Source organism: Eleginops maclovinus, chromosome 5 (genome assembly GCF_036324505.1).
Source record: "Eleginops maclovinus isolate JMC-PN-2008 ecotype Puerto Natales chromosome 5, JC_Emac_rtc_rv5, whole genome shotgun sequence".
In the NCBI taxonomy this organism is placed as follows: Eukaryota; Metazoa; Chordata; class Actinopteri; order Perciformes; family Eleginopidae; genus Eleginops; species Eleginops maclovinus.
Window position 1 is genome coordinate 10,930,269 of NC_086353.1, and position 14,881 is coordinate 10,945,149.

Sequence of the window (14,881 nt, forward strand, 5' to 3'; positions counted from 1 at the left end):
ATTGCTGAGGCCGGCCCCCGCATCTATTTTTGGCACACAGTAGCAGAGCTGTGGTGGTATTCATTATTCCCTAGGTGCTAAATAAAGAAGCAGAGTACATTCGGTGCTCTTTCTCTCTCCCTGCCTCACCCTGGATTTTAACAGTTTGTATCTGCATTATACAGTGTATCTGTCTTAGATATACACGTGTGCAGTCTTCCTATCACTATCTATTACTTTATTTCAGCTCAATGTAGTCGTATGTTTATCTTCTGAAGTATTGGTTGATGACATTCCCAAAGTATGTTCACTGAAACCCTGTTTTTGATTTGTTATGCTTGGAGAATTAACCATCAAAGGAAGTCTTTGTCTCCCACTTTTATTCCCCTCTTTAATACGTTTCTTTCTTCTGTTTCCTCAGCTAAATTAAATGTGTATGAGGAAGAAAGAAAAATGGAAGTCACAGGTTGGCTGAACTGCAACATTCAAATGTTTTATTTACTGTTACTTAAGTGATCAAAACGAACCACGCATTACCTTAATGGAATTGATAAAAACATGTATCTTCAGTGTGCAAATTATGAGAAAAACCACACATTGTTCTAAACATCATTGAGTTACAATATTTTGAATTCAACACAACTCATTATAAAATGGCATCTTGTATGTAGCTGCAAAGTTTAACAGTGAATGATGTATTTCACCCTTTGGGAATTATATACTCTGACAGTCCATTTTCCGTCTGAAACATACTCACTGTGCTTGTGGACACAGCACTATCTCTGAAAATATGCTTTCAACCATGCTTTTATCCTTGTCATTTCATGAAAATAGTTTTTACGGTAGTTGGAACATCACCAGAGTTACTGGTAATTACTGGTTTTTTGCTTTAGACAAACATGAAGGGCTTCGTTGATTAGCCTTTTTCTATATTTTTAGTCCACGCTCTGACCGTTGAAAAAGTTCCCTGTCAATATGTGGATTGCGGCAAATGGGGCCATGGTTTCCATGGTGACGCTTGTGACCTAGCCTGTCTCTGAGGGTTGGGGGATTGGTGTCCATTGTCCTGTAGAGAAGAGATAGAGAAAAGAGGGAATTTGAGAGAAAGAGTCGGTCACAGCTCGACTTGTGATACACAACGAGATGAGAGATGCTGCAAACATGTGAAATACAGACTATTGTTATTTACATAAAACAATAACAGTTGTTGTTTTTTGCCTGTGACATGTTCACAAGATACATGCGGGAAACAAAAAGGGAATCTCATATGATTCACCGAAAACATGTTTAAATTGAGCTGCTTTAAGGCTGTATGATTACCAGAGATTTTGAGAATCCAACCTTATTAATATTATGCAGTGTCTCCAAGATTCAGAAGCTCTGGATCTCAAACTTACCAAAATAAACTCTTCCTTCTGACACCCTCAGTTAAACTGATTCTCCCCAGCACAAACTGGAAACTACTTCACATCGCCCCTGCTGCACCACATGGTCCCCAGGTGGCCATGAATCCCTTTTTCATTCTCTATAGATCACAGAGGCGCTCTAAAACGTCCATTACAAGTGATGTGCTGCGCTGAAACAGAAGCTTCTGTTTTGTTTACCCATCAGTCTTGTGTTTCTTACCTTAATTCCGCATACATCCCACACCTTGTCAAGCTGGATATGAAATATTTTTTTATTTCGTACTTGAACAGATGGCTGAGATGTGAGCATGTGGAAAGAAACCACAGCTGTAGCTGATCTGTGTTTTCTACTCTCCATTGCGTTTACTCTTGATGGCAGACACTGTTGCACTAATTGTCTTGTGGTTTCACTTTGCAACAAAGGATATAGTTATTACTAGTGCATTTAGCAGTGATTTAAAAGATAATGGGCTTTCATGTTGTGTTTTTATCCACTTAGTCTATACTGTAGATAAACATCATAGTTAAGACGGGGCTCAGTCTGAAGACAGCTGAGGTGGACTTTAAAAATAAACGGTCACCTGCTGTTTTGACTTTGTGCTTTTGCCTCGTTTTATATTCTTGGAGAGGTTTTCAAAAATGGCAAAATGCAGCTCATTGTTAAAAGTGAATGCAGCATTGATTGGATTTTGTTTGAACAATAGCAAGCCGCAGAAAGTCCGATTTTAATATTTACATCTGGAAGAGGAGCAGTTTGGTTCATCCAAGTACTGTATATTGTTTCATGCAACCATTGCCAGCACACAAAACTCTGTTAAGTTTCAGTTTTTGCTCATATAGTACTTAGTGCCCGTTACCTGTCGTGAACCTGACTGGATCCTGTGAATGAAAACATAGGCCTACACATTTTTATTTCATGCTGGTGCATTATTGCGCCACTGTTAACCCAGTTCTTTTTTAAATGGTGTACAATAATAAGAAATAGGAGCAGGATCAATCAAAAATCCCATGTAGTAACTTCACATCTTTTAATTTTCATAGGAGCAGACCTCGAATGAACTACGCATGTGAGTGTGTGGCTGTGTGTTAAATCAGTCATTACCACCAGCTGTTCACTGACGTCTTCAATATCAACTGTACAAGAAAGAGAGATTCAGTCATCTGTTGCTGTTTCCTCATGTCAGTTATCCATCCTTTATTCAATGCCTTCATTCCTTTTATTCTTATATTTATCTGTGAAGTCTCTCTGCCCTCCTGTTGAGTCCGACACTGACTGGAGGGTATCACAGTCATTTACTCTGTTCAGAAAACATCCGTTGGAAATTTTTGTGCGACTCCTATCTGTGTTGACCGACTGAGTTTTCTTCTCTTTCAGACAGACAAAATCCCTCTCTGCAATGACATTTTCTGAATTAGATTTTCAAGTTAATTGTCTTGTATGTTTCTAATTCAATGTTTGGTCGTCTCGTAGTTGATTGAATAAAGTACATTTTGTTGAGCAAAAAGGAGGATTTACCCATCTTACTTCTTGGTCACATAGGACTCCTTCAGATTTCATTTTGTTATGGTCTGTAAATGTTCTTTCAACAACACGTTAAGGACAAAGTACATTTTTTTGTAATATATCTGATGGCTGCATCACTTTTCAATTTAGACTGATGGCAACCTATTTATACATATTTTGTTCTTATTGTGGTTTGAACTAATGTATTATATGGCATTTATGAGATGTTTTCTTTTCTTGTTCAATAATTTGAATCAATTCAATTCAATAGGCTTTATTTTTCATGAATGTAACAAGGACACACTTGTGAAAGCAACGAGTAATTATGAGATTATAAATCAAAAGCTTCAATTTTGAAGATGCCAGCAAAAGAATGTCTTAACCACATCTACTAAAATATTATTTTTCTTTGTCGGCAGGGACCCAGTTCATCTGAGCCTCCTTCCAGTCCCAGTTCAGTCATCACACAGCAGCCCCGGGATCGCCACAGTTTTGTCCAGGAACACTTCCAAGCTCAGTACAGGTGAGAAGATATTTCAAAAGCTTTGCTCTAAATGTATTGTGGCTTATCGTCTTCCTATAGCCTACTTAACGTCTCTGTCTCTCTTCAAGTTTCAAGAGTTAAAGATGGTCACAGCGGGACCGAACAAACCATAGACATTGACTTTTCTTTTCTTCCAATCTTTAATTGCGTAAATGTCCGTTGGAATAGAAGCAACTTTTAAGTTTCAGCTGTAGTTGATTTAAAGGAAGATCCCTTGACAAACTCGATGGGAACCAACCAAAAAATGAAGACTGACATGCTTGTATGAAATTTGAATCATTCAGGACACTTTATGCAATATTCAGTGGTCATTAAGTACTTGAGGAGTTCAAGTGTAAGAGTGCAACATTAAAAACAAATTGCATAGGTTTTCAGTAATGTTATTGTTGAGTGTTACTCTATAGTTAGATAATTGTCCTTGTGTCCATTCAGCCAGGTTGTGGCTCTTTTTTTTTGTTGCATGAATGTTTTGTTTTATAAAGTTTGTATTTTAAATAGTTTTGTTTCTATTTGTTTTCAATTGTATGTGTTTGGTATACCCTGATAGAATCCATTGGCCAAAATAAAATGGACAAAAATGTCAGTCAAAGCATATTACTCAAAGCACGTAAAATGTAGGACGAGAACACATTTTGGAGAGTATATTCAAGTCCCTTATCAATTATGCAGAAGGCAGGCTTGGTCCCACCAGGCACTATATCTAATGTCCTGAGGTTGTGTTTGAATAAAAAGAGTGCAAATCATACCATTAACGAGAAGGGGTATTCAGCACAGGTGAGAATATGTTTTCCCCTGTGGATAGGAATCAGTAGTTTGCGAAAATGGGTCATGTAGACCTGTGAAGGATTTTAAGGCATTCATCTCTAGTACTACCTCCTGGCTCTCTTTGCCTCATTCACAGAGTAAAGTCTGACATTGAGGTCTTCTACTTTAATAGACCCTCTAATGGAATTGACTCTAGACCTTTCTATAACCTTGTCTCTGCACACTTGACTGCGTTCATCTACTTCCCTTCTTACTTTCGCTTTCCACTTGATTCCTAAATAGAGTAACCATGAAATAAGAGGGTAAATAAGGAGGCTTTTGTTTTGAACTAGAATGTGGTGATTGGAAAATCTGATTATTCGAAATGACTGACTGGTGAATAGCAGGAACATCATTTTTGTTTTTGCAAACTTTTGTAATGGGCTTCATCTCAGTATGACCTCTCTTTTGGCCCAGAGTTTTCCATGTGGTAATGGATCCAGCAAGGCTAAAAGCACCACTGTGCAGGCAGAACAGGTCACTAATGCCTGATCTGTATGTTAAGCATTAAATGTTGACTATTAACGAGGGAGGTCTCAATTTAGATAATGTTCCTATTTGGGTGGACTGTTGCAGCCTGGTCTCACTCCCAGGGCATTGAACACTGACGCTTGGGCAGTGGGCGTCGTGGTGTGAGGAGTGAATCTGATGTACACATCTGCTTCATTAGTAGACGCTCAGAACAACAGACGTCTATGAAGAGTGCCAAAGAACACTGTAGCATGGAGGGGTCAAACAAACAAAGGATACTCACCCAGGAGACCCCCATTTGTTGTTACTGACAATGTTTTATGTCCTGTGACGTCATGTAAAGCTACTGCTGCCCCTGCGATATTATAGTATAGCTTCAGTCGACCCGAAGCTTATAAGCGTGTGAGTCAATCAATAAAAAGTTTAACCTCGGACACTTGTACACTGTTGACCACGACACTGCAAGATTTAACAGCCTTGGGATTATCCCATTCCTTCTTTGGCGAATGATGGATTGAACACTTAGAGTTGGACTGTATCCCGGCGGAGTCTCGTCTCTCATGATGCTCTCTGCTTGACAAATTGAAAAAGTCTTTCCCTGAATATATTTACTGAGCCAGTTTTAGAAAAGACGAGCGACTCTGAGGGCTGTAGATGTTTGTAAAAGATGTTGTCTTTGTCACTGTTTCACCAATACCTCTCCATTTTTTCTCACTCTTTCTCACAAACATACCTTAATGTTAATATGAAATGATCACAGTTTATTGTAGTTACACATCACAATTATGATTTGTATTTCATGAGCGGTGAGCAGCAGAGTCAACTGTCCAAATACTGGTTACTGCATTTCTTCTTGAACAAAACCAAAATGTCGCCAAACAGACATACAGTTTTGTGTTTTATACAGTTTCTCACATATGGCATTATGATATGCTTTTTAATCATGTAAGGTTGTTTTTTACTCAGTAGACCTCAGAGAGTGTGTCACTTAACTGTTAAAATGATCCAACTAGATTGTATGAGTGTTGTTTCCATGAAATGTTCGACCTATATTTAATCATTGGTATTAACTTGCCGGGGAACAAACCTTTGGCCAAATTATATTTCTGGTTGTGTAAATGAGTAAAACATACAGTTTATATCTATAGAGTATATGGAGTAACAATTTTAAAGTGGGGGTTTCATCTGCAGTCAGCAAGACACACACACACACACACACACACACACACACACACACACACACACACACACACACACACACACACACACACACACACACACACACACACACACACACACAGTGGCTCAGTCAGTAGGGGCTTGGACTGGGAATCGTAGGGTCGCCAGTTCAAGTCCCCGAACAAAAATATGAAAATATGGAAGGTGGACTGCTACTTGGAGAGGTCCCAGTTCACTTCCTAGGCCCTGCTGTGGTGCCCTTGAGCAAGGCACCGGACACCTCCAATCCCCCCCTCCCCATTGCTCCCCGGGCGCTGCACGATAGCTGCCCACTGCTCCTAGTACTAGGATGGGTTAAATGCAGAGGACCAATTTCACTGTGTGTGCTCTGCTGTGTGCATGTATGTGACTAATAAAGAGGGTTTCATCCTCCGATTCTACACACACACACACACACACACACACACACACACACACACACACACACACACACACACACACACACACACGCACTTTGCAGTAGCATCTTGTTTTTACAACAGTTTTCTCCTGGTGTGTCCATGAGTCACAACAACAAGCTTATCATGAAACTGCAAAACTCAAAATGCAGTAGTGTGGGATTAACCTGAGGGGGTTTTGAGTAAGATGTTTATAAATATAGACAGAGGAAAAGAAAAATAAGGCAGAAGATGTGAGTTTTCACTATCATGCGTTCCATGTTTTCTTTTGTGACATTACTTGCGACAATTACAGTCTTTTCAAAAACAAGTTCATGTTGACGCATGTTTTTTTAAGGGCTGCATAATATTTTAATTGATGCTTAATGTGCCAATTACCTTTTTAATAAATCAGTAACTGTGAATAAAAGGTTTTTTTATTTAATAAATCATATTAACCTTGAAACCAGGCGGAAAAATTCAGTTTACAAAGATATAAACTGAGGAAAGGAGCAAATAATCACCATATTATCATCATAAACTGAATCTCAGAACTTTTTTCACATAACAAATGATTGACTGTTGCCACATCGTAGCTTTGAAAGGTGAACAAACATACATTATTTTTGCGTCATCCCACATTATTTCCTGCTTTGTAATAGAACACAGAACAACAGAGATCATTAATGTGCAAATCCCTGTTAAAAACTCAATTCCTCATCCCAAAAAACGTACCTTTCTCTCTCCATAACCTTAATAGTGCTCACTACTTTGCTACAAACACATCACATACCCAAGTTATGCTTTAATTAAAACCGATGAGTGTTTACAAACTCTGAGGCACCATTATCCCTGGTGACTCAATCTTGTTTAATAAATGAATAGACAAGGATTGCTCGATAGGTTGGAAATTGTTTTTCTAGTCTGGGTTTCATCAAGCCTTCTTCAGTGTAAATATGCTCTGTATTCATTGGTATTCTCATCACATAAGTCTGTCTCAGTCAGGGCTGGTAGCAGTCTGCGGAGTCGGGAGACCTATCCCTTATTTTACTCTCCTCCTCCTCACTATGTGTAATCATTTGGAGTCACTTGGCTCTAAATGCAGACTAACTAAAGAGCAATACCTTCCTCTCAATTTTCCAGCATCTTATTTGTGTTTCTTTGTCTCTTGCTTTCGTCTGCCTCCGTCTCTTGTCTTTGTCACTCTCTGGCTTTTCTTTCTTTCCGTCTCCATCACTTTGTTGATCTCTTTTTCTTCGCTCCTGTTCCTTCCTGATTCTTTTTATATCTCGCAAAGAGGCTCCGCAGAGGCATTCAGTGGAGATGTCTGATCTGAATAAATGTTTGCGATTAGAGCCGGGGCTGTCTTGTGATTTGGGCTGCGATGTGCTCAAGTCACTCCGTTGTGCCGCAGCGTTTAAATGAGTCTTTGTCAAAGACCCCCTCCCCTCCTCCTCTGTCTGTCGCTCTCAGTTTGTGGCATTTATTTTTAATGGCCTGGGAGTCTTGCAGAAAACCCCGGCCTCTATCTCATTCTTGACAAACAAGATAGTTGAGGATGGCAACTTTTCTTCTTATCAGAGGGGCTTTATTTGGATGGATATTTGATGTGATGCATTTTGGGTATAATACAGTTTGTAAAATACATGTACATAACCCTAACCCTAACACTCAAAAGTGATCTGTTTCATTTTGAAAAGTCAGCTTTTTGAAAACCAATATGGCTCTCTTCCCCGACATGATTTGACTTAAAGATGATTTGCTACCACTGTTTGTTCACTGATATTTGTTCGAACAGAGACTGAATCCGTCTCTGGATTTAAATAAATGCCTCTGATGGCGATAGAAAAATAAAAATAAGTGTCCAGGATTTCCAGGTTAAACAGAGCTATGAAACAAAGTCAGCTAAAAAATACATATAGGGAAACAAATTGCATTGTTTCACTCAGCCCTTAAAAAGCAGAGAGCCATGAAGCATGAATGTTTCCTAATGCAAAGACTTTTAAGAACCACTTATGCAACAAAGCAAACTCATTTCTGTCCAGTATGAGACATTTTCTCTGCCAATCATATACAGTTATGCCGGACTCTTTGAAGCCTCAACGCCTCATGAAAGAGTGCACACATTCTCTCATCTTCAAAAGATGGACTGCAGTGGCTCCACTTTTCACCCAGGCTGGTATGTGCTGACGTTGACCCTCTCTGAGGCATCATCTGGTCATTCCTCGCCGCATTGCTGAGTTGCTGCAGAAAATATGACCAGACGTTGACCTTGCTTACTTTGATTTTGTCGCTTTCACCACCCACGGTGCTTTTTCTCTGAGCCCAAACTCACGCACACCACTCTCCTTTCTGCTGATACCACCCAGCTCCCTCTAGTACCACGCTTTGAAGTGCTAGCCAGATAGAGCAGGGCATTACAAAATGAAAGTAATTCTCTGATCTCTTTTTGACTTTGCAAAAAGTTATCTGCACAGCTATTTACTCTACGTAAAACAGTCATTTACAATAGCACTAACCTGGATCCCTGGAGTCTAAGATGACATCTTAACGAAAAGATTTGAAACAACCCACATGAAAAAAGGTTTTACATTGAAATTTGACTCTTTCTGGAGATGTAGTGACATTCACAGTGATTTTCTGTGAGATTATAAAACCGTGGGTCTATCAAAAGGAAAAGTATCAGTTGCAGCTGTTAAGAAAATCTATTCCTCAATATAGTAATTTTTTGGAATATGTATCAAATCACCTTGCGCTTGGACATTGTGATGGCATTTGTAAATACTGAATGAATGATGAAATAGTTTTCCTCAAAGTATGATATCAGCACACTTGCACAGTCCAGTCCCAATAGATAGGCCAATCCTGATGTGATAATTCAGTACAAGCACATCATTACTGGGTTTGCTCTCCCCTCTCCTCAATGAGCATCCTGCTGTAGCCCTTACAAATACATTGTGAACCAATATAAATCGAGGAGGGGCTGAATTATAGGGCTTATACACTGCCCGGCCCCAAAAAAGGTCACACACTCTAATATTTGTTGGAGCGCCTTTAGCTTTGATTACGGCACACATTCGCTGTGGCATCGTTTCCACAAGCTTCTGCAATGTCACAACATTTATTTCTGTCTTGCATTCATTTTTGGCCAAGATCTTGTGTTGATGACGGGAGATTCGGACCACTGCGCAAATTGTTCTCCAGCACATCCTAAAGATTCTCAATCGGGTTCAGGTCTGGACTCTGTGGTGGCCAATCCATGTGTGAAAATTATGTCTCATGCTCCCTGAACCACTCTTTTCACAATTTGTATCCTGGCATTGTCATCTTGGAATATGCCCGTGCCATCAGGGAAGAAAAAATCCATTGATGGAATAACCTGGTCCTTCAGTATATTCAGGTAGTCAGCTGACCTCATTCTTTGGGCACATAACGTTGCTGAACCTAGACCAGACCAGCTGCACCAACCCCAGATCATAGCACTGCCCCCCACAGGCTTGTGGCCTTTTTCTTGGCCGGGCAGTGTATTTAACAATTGCTACTTTTGCTACGGATTGCAATGTGGGGAAAAGGAAAATGTGAATTCTTCTTGAACAAAGGCTATAATGAGCATAGTTGCAATCCGGGATTTTGTGTTTGTGGTCCGATTTAGATTCAGCTGCTCAGTATTGTTCTCACTATATGCACTGTCCATAAAGTATGTGTGCTTGCGTTGACTTTCAGTTTTTTGCTCCAGTCTTTTTCGATTTTTGCTCCCCTAGCACCTTAGATCTGCTTAGAGATAAAGAAAATGTTTTTTCATGGAAACAATGTATGAGCTCTTTAGAGCTGCGGCACACTGGCAGTGGGACCCACCAGCTTGCCAAAGTGAAAAATAAATCCAGGCACACATCTCCACACTCTCCCTGCTCTAGCCTGCCCCAGTGCCTCTGGTGTGTGTGTGTGTGTGTGTGTGTGTGTGTGTGTGCGTACACACACACACACACACACACACACACACACACACACACACTCACACATCAGAGGTGCTGGGGCAGGCTAGAGCAGGACGAGTGTGGAGATGTGTCATATTAGCCTCTAAAACTGGTTTTATAAGAGTTTATATTCTCAAAACATTTCATTTTATTGGACCTTAACTAAAACAGAAAAGGAGGACACAGGAAAATGTACAGGCACTCAAAAGTTATGAGAGTGTTTCTTATTCACTGCATAGCCTCTTTGAAAGTTAGAGACAAAACTGTCTGCTAGTTTGAATATATACATTTAAAAAAGTTAACCTTAAACACTGCTTGACAATTTGTGCCTGTATAACGTACTGTAACTACCCAGTTGTGTTGTTGGTGGACATATTTTTATCGTAACAGAAAAGTAACTACCTTTATTTAAGTGACAGCCAGCAGACAGATAAACATAGGATCTGACATGTATTTCACTAGACAGTCAGTACCTAAATCCATCCCATTGTTAGATCATAACATCCCAAAATATTGTTGTTCATATTGTCACATTTGTCAATATGGCAAACGATCAGGGAGTTTCTATCCAGTCATCTGTATAACAGAGTACACTTTAAGGCTGAGAAAATATAATGTCTGGGTCAAAAGTATTCTTCTCGAACCCGGTTGCCGGCATACGGTGCAGGTGCCCCAGCCAGTCGCGCCACGGCCCGGGGCCCTACTCGTACTTTTTGATGGAGTGAGATAGGTGCCCCCAAATCCACAGCCAGTGTCACATGACTGAGTGACAGGCCAACAGAAGAAAACTTTCTGAGCTCTGTCTATTTCAGTCCTAGGAAGAGCATTGAGATTGTTATGGTTGTATGATGTGGTACCAGTTAACAAACAAATTTTTTTTGGACTTCATGAAAGACGAATGTTTAGCAGTAACATCGGCTGGTGTGAGAGGTACAGTCAAGGAAATAAATGTTTTGAACCCCAGCCAATTTAGTTAGTTTACCCACTTACAAAAAACTGAACAGTCTGTTTTTGTGGTAGCTTTATTTTCACAGTGAGAGACAGAATATAAAAAAAGAATCCAGAAATGTACATAAAAAAAGATATGAATGAATATGCATTTTATTGTGGGAAATAAGTTTTTGATTCCCTTGCTCAACATGCCTTAGGGGAGGAGGTTATCAGCCAATATTCTACAATACATGGCCCCCTCCATCATCCCCTCGATGCAGTGAACCGCCCGGTCCCCTTAGCAGAGAACCCCCCCCCCAAAAAGCATAATGTTTCCACCTTGACGCTGGGGATGGTGTTCTTGGGGTCATAGGCAGCATTTCTCTTCCTCCAAACACGACATGTCGAGTTAATGCCTAAGATCTTGATTTTGGTCTCATCTGACCACATGACCTTCTCTGAATCATTCAGAGGTTCACTGACAGACTTCAGACAGCCTGTACATGTGCCTTTTTGAGCAGGGGCGCTGCAGGATTTTAATCCATTACGGCACAGTGTGTTACCAATTGTTTTCTTGGTGACTGTGGTCCCAGCTGCCTTCAGATCATTAACAAGTCCCTCCTGTGTAGTTCTTGGCTGACCCCTCACCTTTTTCATGATCATTGATGCCCCAAGAGACAAGATCTTAGACGGTGGAGACCCAGATCGAGGGCGATTGATGGTCATTTTGTGCTTCTTCCATCTTCCAATGATCAAACCAGTTGTCTCTTTCTCACCAAGCTGCTTGCTGGTGGTCTTGTCTTCTATTCCAGCCTTGTGCTGGTCTACAATCTTGTCCCTGATGTCCTTGAACATTAGTTCCACCATGATCACAAGATCTCTTTGGTCTTCCCCTCGGTATAGAGGTTGTAATCTGATTTATTAACTGTGGACAGGTGTCTTTTATCCAGGTAACGAGTTGACATCAAGAGTACATTCTTAAAGCAAGAGGACTTATTTAACCGGTCCTTGGGAGCCAGAATTGTTGTTGGTTGCAAGGGGATCAAATACTTATTTCCCCCAATTAATGCAAATCAATTTATATCTTTTTTTAATGTAAATTTCTGGATTTTTTTTAATAGTCTGTCTCTCACTGTGACAATAAACCTACCATAAAAAATACAGACTGTTCAGTTCTTTGTAAGTGGTTAAACTAACTAAATTGGCAGGGGATCAAATACTAATTTCCTCCACTGTATCTATAGCATATATGGAATAACAATTTAAATGTCGGCTTTGAGTGTCAGCTCTTCCTTGACACCAAAACTTTGAGATTGTATAACATTTATATCGTATGATATAACAATATCCGGACCTAGATGCTACCGGAGGAGTGTTATTTATTTAGCTCGTAGCAGTTTGCAGGGATGCTGAGCAGCTCTACTTTCTTTATGATAAATAAGAGCAGCTGCTGCTGTGTTGTGCATGCGCCTGTTGGTGGGTGTATGTGTTACTGCTCCAGGTATCAGGTCTAAAATAAAAGATGGCAGTGTTTGTGTTTGACAACTGAACATTGTACACACAATACAAGCCCTGCTTTCTGTCTATCAACACACACACACACACACTCACACACACACACACACACACACACACACACACACACACACACACACACACACACACACACACACACACACACACAGCGGGGATACTTATCTCATATTCTCCACCAGACTGGAAACGTTGTCAGCTTCAACACAGACTTTTTAAGTGATGCTTTGTTTTTTTTTCTGTATGTGCCGATGTTCCTGCACTCACGTGTGAATTGCAGGCTAAATGACTCCAGAGTTTTGGCTGTGCACATTGTTGTATGAGAGTTTTTAAATACAGCTCGTCAGTCACTTTAGCGAATACCAACTGGCATCATTAGCTAGCCTGTGACTGGCTGCCACGCCACAATGGGTACGGCACTGACAGCGAGGGAAATGTGGAGTTTGAATATCATTATATTATTTCCAGCATGTTTGACATGTTTGTATTGGCCCAAACTTGGATACAGCTCAACTGGCAGACTTTGATAGGTAGACCTTGGACGATGAATTGAGCATCTGGCAGAACACACATACTTGAAGAGAAACAAACTCTAAAAGCGCTCAGTTTTATGAGAGCATTACGCAACAACATTGCAATGATTTCTGCAAAAATAGATATCAACATAGGTTTCAAGAAACTGCTTCACAGTTTTGATGCAGCAAAAGTTACATTAAAAACACATATTCAGCTTTATCCACACTTACTTTCAAGTTGAAATATGTTTTATATAACCGTACATAATGACTTAAGAATGACCACATAACAATGCTGCATCAGCAGTTACAAGCTTGTGTAAAGCTTACAATCCTATAATGAATAATAGGTTTCCCTCTAATGGAGACAAATGGCGAACTCAACGTTAATGTTTGTCAAGTTGCCTTAAGAAATATTGTCAAAATCATACACAGAAGAACCCAAGCCAGTGCATAAATGATCTCACGTGAAGTGGTTTCTGCATGAGAGGCTGAACGTGTCGTTTTTACCTCAATGCCAAATGAAAAGACTAGATTTCAGTCCTTGTAGGGAAACACAGCAGGATATTTAAGGGTTGGTTTGCTCGTGGTTTGTTAAGCAAAAGCATTACTCACATTAGGATTGTGTGTAACTGGAAAGTCACTTTGGATTTGTAGCCAGAGCTGAATTGTATTGTATTTAGGATAGGTTGGGAAGTGTCACGTGGGTGGGACGCTGCCAGGAGTTCAATGTAAAACCAGCCCACATTTCGGATATGAAGTCATATCGGCAGCAAATCTGGATCAGCTCGTTTGTACCCATGTTTTTAGAGATGTGGTTAAGGAGGAAAAGAGAGAGGGTTGTATTTTCTGACACTTTGTGACTCTCCTTACTCACCGGAGACACATATTTATGTATAAAAGAAAGCAAAAAGTGCATTTTGCATAGTAGGGGACCTTTTAAAATGAATAGTTTTAATTTTGGGAATCTTTTTGGACTTCCTTTGCCAAGAGTCTCTTAATTTTGTGCATTAAATATAAAGCCAGCAGCCAGTAATCTATGATGGACAATAGACTAAAAGACTAATACAGTGAAATAGCTACTCTGGCTCAAAGGTACAAAATCCAACTACTAGCACATCAAAAGCTCACTAAGGAAAAACATTTTAACCGTTATTTTCTCTCGATCGTTCTGAGGTCGCTGAGTATATAATCTTTAAAAAAGTGCAATTTTGAATAGTAGCTCGTAGGTTGCAATTTTCCACCATTCCTCCACTCTGCTTAGCTCCATCATGTAGTCTCAAAGACCTTGACGGTCCTTTCAGAGTATTTCTTCTCCATGAGTTTTGCACTCTTGTTTTTGTGAACTCGACAGTCCTTGCACTTTGTTTTTCTTCCTCCTCATCTCTGTCTCGTTGCTCTTCACTTTTGTTTCCTCTATCTATCAACCTCTGCTGTGTCTGAAGCCCTTTATTTCAGTCTTATTTCAGCTCATCGCGTTCTCTTCAATATTCCAACTGCCTTCAATATCCTTTCATCCTTTTTATTTCCTCTCTTCTCTTGCCATAGTGCTCCTCTTCTTCTCTCAAACTCACTATGTTTTTTTGGATTCAGCTTCAATGACCG

The 14,881-nt window shown here is 40.0% G+C and overlaps 1 protein-coding gene across 1 annotated transcript in view; it reads left to right on the top strand.

Moving 5' to 3' along the window:
- usp43a (ubiquitin specific peptidase 43a) overlaps window positions 1-14,881 on the top strand; it is an 88,769-nt gene that overhangs the window by 26,455 nt on the left and 47,433 nt on the right. Inside the window, exon 3 of the mRNA XM_063883757.1 lies at window positions 3,309-3,412. Within this exon, the coding sequence (XP_063739827.1) occupies window positions 3,309-3,412 (104 nt within the window). The remainder of the gene's footprint in view (window positions 1-3,308; window positions 3,413-14,881) is intronic.